At 34.4% G+C, this 7,929-nt stretch overlaps 1 protein-coding gene across 1 annotated transcript; it reads left to right on the top strand.

Annotated features, from left to right (window-relative positions):
- The first annotated feature begins 281 nt into the window (after positions 1–281).
- On the top strand, positions 282–7,251 carry LOC124845959 (chloride channel protein CLC-c-like). The gene is made up of 8 exons (XM_047323150.2): positions 282–439; positions 816–1,041; positions 1,144–1,344; positions 2,002–2,179; positions 3,278–3,540; positions 4,903–5,172; positions 5,428–6,556; positions 6,817–7,251. The coding sequence occupies exons 2-8, from the start codon at positions 824–826 to the stop codon at positions 6,964–6,966; spliced, it is 2,409 nt and encodes an 802-aa protein (XP_047179106.2). The 5' UTR covers positions 282–439; positions 816–823; the 3' UTR covers positions 6,967–7,251.
- Positions 7,252–7,929: the final 678 nt, after the last annotated feature.

The following is a 7,929-nucleotide window of genomic DNA, read 5'->3' as shown; positions in this document are numbered from 1 at the left end:
ATGTTGCCAAGTAAGCAAGTTTAAATATCTTCTTTTCTTTTCTAAGAGGTCAGTTAAGAAAATCATTAGTAAAAAATTATAATAAATTAAAGTGAGGAAAAGACAGGAATAAATTGAACATATGTTTTTTAATTATAGCATATGTAAGAATACAATTTTAACATTTTCCCACAGATGAATAATACTGTGTTTTGAATTTGCTGTTTTTGTGGTTGTTTTTTTTTCCTGCATCAATAGAGTAAAAGGAGAAAAGTCTTTGTTGTCATAATTATAATTCGTTGTAAGGAATTATTGAGTGTCTTGTATGCATATTACTAATCTTATGCAATCATTTTGGCTTTTCAAAGGGACGCTCTGATAACGAACTTTCTCTTGAGGTGATCTCCAGAATTGGAACACTTGCAAGAACTAGAAGGGTCATTGATTGCTGTGAAAGAAGGTAAACTCTGCTACTTCTTTCATTTCAGTGCTCAATTCAATGAACTCTGCTACTTCTATCATTTGAGAGCTTCTCTATCCTGCTCAAGCTGTTTCTTTTATTCTTTTTGTTTACTGTCACAATGTGTTTGCATTTGGGGTGGGCATATCCAGGATTTGGTTCTTCTGGGTTGAGGAGCCATTAGTTTGTGGTGGGAGAATTTTCCTATGACCCCTTTTGTTGAAAGAGTCAGTTTTTCAAGGATAGTGCTTTCAGCTGTAAAATGTTGAAACTGGGGTTGGATTTGCCATAATTTTGAGCAGACACACCACATGATTTGCAGGTTCTGACTGATAATTATACATCTGCCATAAACTAAGCTCCTTTTATGACACAGCTGGGAAGATGAATAAAGAAGATGATGTGAACCATGGTAACTATGAGCATGACATAGAAATTGAAGGTCTGTTGGATGGGAATGAGGAAAACAGAAGGTACTGGTCAGGGTTATCTGACAGAAGCTTGTCTCATACAAAGCCACTTCTTGTGAAGAGGACCAACACCACTTCACAGATCGCTATAGTTGGTTCCAACCTTAGCCCTATTGAAAGCCTTGACTATGAGTAAGCAGCCTGCGTTTCTTTTTGTTATGAACATTTCAGGATTTTTTATTAGCTGCTGAAGGAATTAGCAAAGATGCTAGTATACTTATTCTTCAATTTCAGGATTTTCTATAATGAGATATTGAAGCATGACTGGAGGTCCAGAGAGAAGTTTGAGAAAATCCAATATACGGTGCTTAAGTGGGTATTTGCTCTTCTTATTGGATTAGGCACTGGATTGGTTGGCTTCTTTAACAGTTTTGCAGTTGAGAACATAGCCGGTTTCAAGCTGCTTCTCACCACCACTCTCATGTCTAAAAACAGGTGAGCTTGTTGCTCCAACCGGATGTCTTGCGTATTGATTCTTTGTGAGAATGCTAATTGTGTCTTTCCTAAGTTGCTTTTTCATGAAACATAAGTTTGTAATATTTCTCTAATGCTTTTCGTGCTTCTGTCCATTTTTCCAGACAGTAAAGCATTGGAAATGTTTTATTCCTAAGTACAGAAAAAGTCTTTGATCAAAATTATTGGTTTATAGGCCATGTGCCATGTGCTTACCGACTTAAATGGATCTATTGTATAGTATGCTTTTAAAAATAAGTAATAAATGTATTGCGATTTGTAACTACGTACTCTTTTTCTCTTATACTGCCCTTTTGTTTAGTCTTTCTCGATATTGTATGCTTGTTGAGTTTTCCATCATAATTCACCAAATTAATGAACAAACCCTTGAAGAAGTTATTTTGGGGCCTTGATTCAAATCATTTCTTATCAGTTATCACAGATCCTATTAGGAATTTAATGTGAGTTAAAAGTTCTACATTAAATAAAAATGTATAAGATGTATAAGATGAATAATATATATGTACAAGGACTTTTATCAATGTTTCTCCTCAGGAAACTCCACAATCCTTGTTAAGTGGTTATGGTTGGCGGGCATTACTGTTCATGTATTCTCACAGATTAGAAGTTCCAGTGCAGATATCTTGAGGCATTTTTAGCATATGCTGGTGTGAATGTATGTTTAGCAGCAGCAGCTGCTGCACTTTGTGCTTTCATTGCTCCAGCAGCGGCAGGCTCTGGAATTCCAGAGGTAAAAGCATATCTCAATGGCGTGGATGCTCACTATATATTGGCTCCCAGCACCCTTTTGGTAAAGGTAAGTAATAATGCAATGGTAGAACTAAGTCTAACTCTGCTCTGATTCTTTTGACTTAGCATGAGCACACAGATAAAGTTTGAGTAACATCTTGAACAAATGAAAATTACATCAGCTTTCTATTTTAGAAGAAAGAATTTTTGTGAAAAGAGTGAATATTATCTTTTGAGTAAGCCTTTTACTGTATTTCTTTCTATTTGAAAGGGTTCAATCCAGGCGATATTACCAAGGAAATGTTAATACAGTTTATTAATTATTCAAGATAGGCTATTGTATTGCATACTGCTTATTGCGGACATGTTTGGTGTTTCTTTTACTGATTTTTCTACCCTTTCACTCTTATTTATTTCTTTAAAATAACATGGAGAAGATACACATATTAAATGTTAAGAGATAAAATAAAACCTATTCCAGTGTCTACACTTAAACTTTGGGATGAATTTGTTTCTTGACATGATATCTACTTCAATGGCTAAGCAATAAAAAACTTATCCTCATTCTATGCTGATAGTGAATAAGAGTAGAATAAACTATGACAAATTGCCCATCAAATTCAAAAGATAATTCTTTCTTCCACAGATATAAGTTATTTTCTTTGATCTAGTCGTTAAGCAATGGATAATAAATTTCACATAATCATATATGTTGAAAATGTTGTTAAGATTTCTTCAGAGGATACAATCCCAACAACTAAATGTTTCTGCCAAAGAGGTGTAGTATGGATGACATGTGTCGCCAAGAACTCTAATATCATCGATGAATCTTTTGAAAGAATTTGCTAGGAGAGATTACGTAAATATGACATGAGCTCAATCCATATAAAGCATTGACACTACTTTCACCAAAAATCTTAAGTCAATGAATTTACAAGTCTTCTTTTTTATATGATGTTTAGCTTTCTCTTCTCTATCTAATGTTGGACTTAAACTCACTTTTGAATTCTCAACATCCCAAATTCATTGACGATCTTAACTTTTCTTGATCAGTTACTGATGCATCAAGTGGTCTGTTTTTCCTTTTTAGTGTTAAGAACAAATTGAAATGTTTTACTTGGTGAATATTCAATTTCTGTATAAAATCTATGGAAAACTGTGACAGATATTTGGTTCCATCCTTGGAGTTTCTGCTGGATTTGTGGTGGGAAAAGAGGGACCTATGGTACATACAGGTGCATGCATAGCTTCTTTATTGGGACAGGGTGGATCTCGCAAGTATCACTTGACTTGCAGTTGGCTTAGATTTTTCAAAAACGACCGAGACCGGCGAGACATGATTACTTGTGGTGCAGCTGCTGGTGTTGCTGCTGCCTTTCGTGCACCAGTAGGTGGTGTCCTCTTTGCCCTTGAAGAGGCAGCTTCATGGTATATATTTCTGCTAAGAAATTTCTCTCTTCTAACTTCATGGTATCTTTACATTGCAAATTTGTAATTCTAGTTGAAAGAAAATCTCTACAATCTCAAACTATCAATAGCAAACAAATATTATATTCTAATATAAGCAGTATAAGATGTTAATTGAAAAGCAACCAACAAGGATTGTGTCTAGCAAATGGGCTAGTCCCTTACAACGTAATGAACCGAGGTTTGAATTTTTTGCTAGGAAGGTGTCTGGCTGAGTTAAATGAAGAGATGTTTATTGAAAAGAAGCAGTTAAATGACATGAATAGTAATCTTTAATCTGTAATCATTAGTGTGTAAAGAGGGTAACTTCTAAGATATCAGAATTACATAGATGTCAGAATTAGTAGTCTGCCTGATAGAATAAAAATTGAAAAGAAAACGGGCAACTAAGCGGTTACCATATGGAGCTGGTGTTGGTGTAATAAATAAGGTTTACTTGGTAGAATGATCAATGAATTGATGAATAGCTTCAATATGTTTAACAATTTATGATGATTAAGTAAGATGATATAACCAAATTAGGAAGAATCTGAAGTCATCATGTACGTGATGAAACTGAATGCTTCATGTCATGATTACTGTATTACTTAAAGTACAGAGACTTCTTGTGAAGATCTTGTGACTGAAAAATTTATGCAAATGGACAGGAAGCTTCTTTGCTACCCCTGTAAAGCAGTCAATATTCTAAAAGTGTTAAATATATTTTTAGTCATTAAACTTTAATGTAAAATTGGAATTCGTTCTTGTCTCTAACTTTGATATAATTTAGTTTCTAAACTTTTAAAATTAATAGATATAGTCCTTCTAATCCAACTGAATTAAATTTTTTTAACGTGTCAAAAGGTTTTTCAGACTAGTGTTTGAGCTGTTTATATCATTTGACACGTTCAAGTTTAAATGTTAGCCTGGAAGGCTATTTAAAACATAAAAGAAATTAATTTGTTGGGTTAACAGGACTATTTTCACTCAATTTTAAAGTTTGGAACCAAAATGTATCGAAGTTTGAGACAAGATTGAATTCTAATTTTGTATCCAAGTTTAGAAACCACGAACATATTTAACTCTTCACGAATTACAATGTTTTTAATGCTTAACATAGTCCTTGCCTGGAAATGTATATTAAGATTTTGTTTCTTTCCCTTGGACAAACAAAGATGATGTCTGCATAATATATCTTCTACTTTATGCCTTAAGTGCTTGATTGTTCTTTGCATAAAGGTTATACACCTTATATTTAAAAGAATTTTGAAAGAAACTATGCTTCGTCTAAATTATTGCAATTTTAGAAAACTGAACATTTTTTTCCATGGGGCACACTTTCAGGTGGCGGAGTGCACTTCTTTGGAGGACGTTCTTCACAACTGCAGTAGTTGCTGTTGTTTTAAGAGTTGCAATTCAGTTTTGTGCCACAGGAAAATGTGGGCTATTTGGTGCAGGTGGTTTGATAATGTATGATGTTGGTTCAGCCAATATAACATATAGTGCTAGTGATATACTTGCAGTACTACTTTTGGGAGCCGTTGGTGGAATTCTCGGAAGCATATATAATTACCTTGTGGATAAAGTTGTTCGAACATATAGCATCATCAATGAGTATGTCTCACATTCAAAGTTATCTACTTGCTGCATCATACCGATAAAATGAGAGAGAAAAAGGATGCATCTATCCTTGATTAAATTAGAATAGTACCTTGGAAACTTAGCCACTTTAAATCAAGGATGGATGCATCCTTACTTTCTCACTTCACTAATCTGCTCACTTTACAAGAGCCAGATCAAACTAGTACTGGTAGTATAATATAATGTATTGACAATGTAACTAATGACCCCTTTCTTTTGTTGTGGCAGAAAAGGTCCAGCTTTCAAAATCTCTCTTGTTGTGACAGTTGCTCTTTTGACATCATGTTGCTTTTATTTCTTGCCATGGGTTGCACACTGCATTCCCTGTCCTTCTAGTTCAACAATGGCCTGTCCCTCTATCGATGAGTCTGGAGAATATCAAAACTTTCAATGCCCTCCAGGATACTACAATGATCTTGCTTCCCTCTTTCTGAACACCAATGATGATGCTATTCGTAATCTACTCAGCCCCAAGATAAACAAAGAGTTTCATATTTCCAGTTTGTTTATCTACTTTGCTACTATTTACTGTCTTGGGATAATCACTTATGGTATTGCCATTCCATCCGGGCTCTTCATTCCTGTGATACTTGCTGGTGCTACCTACGGCCGTCTTGTTAGCCGGATCTTTGAACCGATCACAGGACTTGACAGAGGACTCTTTGCCCTACTTGGAGCCGCTTCCTTCCTTGGTGGCACCATGAGAATGACAGTTTCTATTTGTGTCATATTGCTTGAGCTCACCAATGATCTCTTGTTACTTCCACTTGTGATGTTGGTCTTGTTAGTCTCAAAAACTGTGGCTGACAGCTTCAACAAGGGTGTTTATGATCTAATACTTCAGATCAAAGGACTTCCTTATTTGGAGGCTCATGCAGAACCTTACATGAAGAATTTAGTTGCTCGTGATGTTGTTTCAGGTCCATTGATTACCTTTTCTGGCGTTGAAAAGGTTGGCATTATATGGCATGCTTTGAATGCTACAGGGCATAATGGATTTCCTGTCATTGATGAACCACCTTTCACAGATGCACCAGAATTATGTGGGGTTGTACTGAGGTCTCATTTACTAGTGTTGCTGAAGGAGAAGATTTTCTCAAATTCTAAGGATTTCATAGATCAAAGTAGCTTCCAGAGAATTTCTACTTTAGATTTTGGAAAGGCAGGATCAGGAAAGGGTATCCAACTAGAGGATATTGATATTGATGAGGAAGAAATGGATATGTATGTTGATCTCCATCCCATAACCAATGCTTCTCCTTACACTGTGGTTGAGACAATGCCACTTGGCAAAGCTGCTATCATTTTCCGCCAACATGGACTCAGGCACATGTGTGTTGTTCCCAAGAGCCAAGGGGTATGTATAATGCTTTTTCTCCCATCAAAGACTGTTATAACATCAATTTTTTTCCTTGAATTAGGACCATATCTCATAAACAGTTCCTAAAGTAATGAAAGTAATATATAAGTAATTCATTAATCATTGCATATTAATCACTTTAGTCCATAAGCTGAGGTATTTTAATTTTACATTACAACTTAGTTTAATGAAGAAGTAATTAGTTAAGCTGTTTTGTCAAACACATTTCCAATTTAACATTACAACTTCTTTTGCAGAGACCTCCAGTTGTGGGGATTCTGACACGCCATGATTTTATGCCAGAGCATGTTTTGGGACTATACCCTCATATCAAGTCTCACAAACAGCATTTAGGGATATCAATGAAAAAGATTATTTCTTCGGTATTGGAGTGCTGCATTCACTAGTTGATCAAAGTTTTCGCATACAGTACAGTGCAATAATGATTCACAAAACATTTGAAGCAGAGATGCTACGTGAGATGTGGCTGCTGCATAGTTTTGATGCTTGATTTAGCAAATGTGTCTGTATATTAATTCTTATTCTCTGTTTCATGAAGTCAGCTTGACACTTGCATATAGATACTATGAAACAGAGTTGCAGGATACAGGGGACAGTGATCTCTTGTACATGTTGCTTGTGTTGGATTCTTTGATAAAGTTATTGGTATGATATTGTTAATGTTAAAATTATATTTGTCTGTGTAACATCTGAACACTTTTAACATTTTTATAAAATATATAAAGTTAAAACTGGTTAATTAATCTATATTTTTTTTCGTATAAAAATTTAATAAACAATATATTATCAAGTTAATTAATTATCTTAATAAGTAGTTTTAGTTCTTATTTTACAACAAATGCATCATTTTAATGCTAATCAACTCTAGAAGCTTTCAATTCTTCAACAATCCAGAACACAAACATATTAACAAGATTAGTCATTAAGCACTTCCTCTAATTTTTATCTCACATTTTGGTTCTTACACCTTCCGGATTTAATGATCTGATATTCACTCCCATATATGGGACAACCTTTCGAAGTAACCATTCCGATTAACAAATATTTTTACCGGATTACATGATCCAGAGTATTATTGGGGGGTAAAATGAGAAAGGGGAAAAGTTTGGAGTGTAGGAAAAAAAAGTGGAGTGCAGAAAGAAACACTCGAACCAAGTTGATTCGTATATCCAATTCTTCCATACACATGTTAAAACAATCCCTTCTATTTAGAATATGATACTATATTTAATATATTTGATTGATATTACTAAAGAATATGTAATTATTTGTTAGATGGATAGTCTTTTGAATTATAGATAATTCAAAAATTATAGATAATTTAAAATGTAATTCAATTGGTAAATTTT

This window comes from Vigna umbellata, chromosome 4, assembly GCF_029865625.1.
Source record: "Vigna umbellata cultivar VRB3 chromosome 4, Vumbellata_1.0, whole genome shotgun sequence".
Lineage (NCBI taxonomy): Eukaryota > Viridiplantae > Streptophyta > Magnoliopsida > Fabales > Fabaceae > Vigna > Vigna umbellata.
This window is presented reverse-complemented; position numbering and strand designations above follow the sequence as displayed.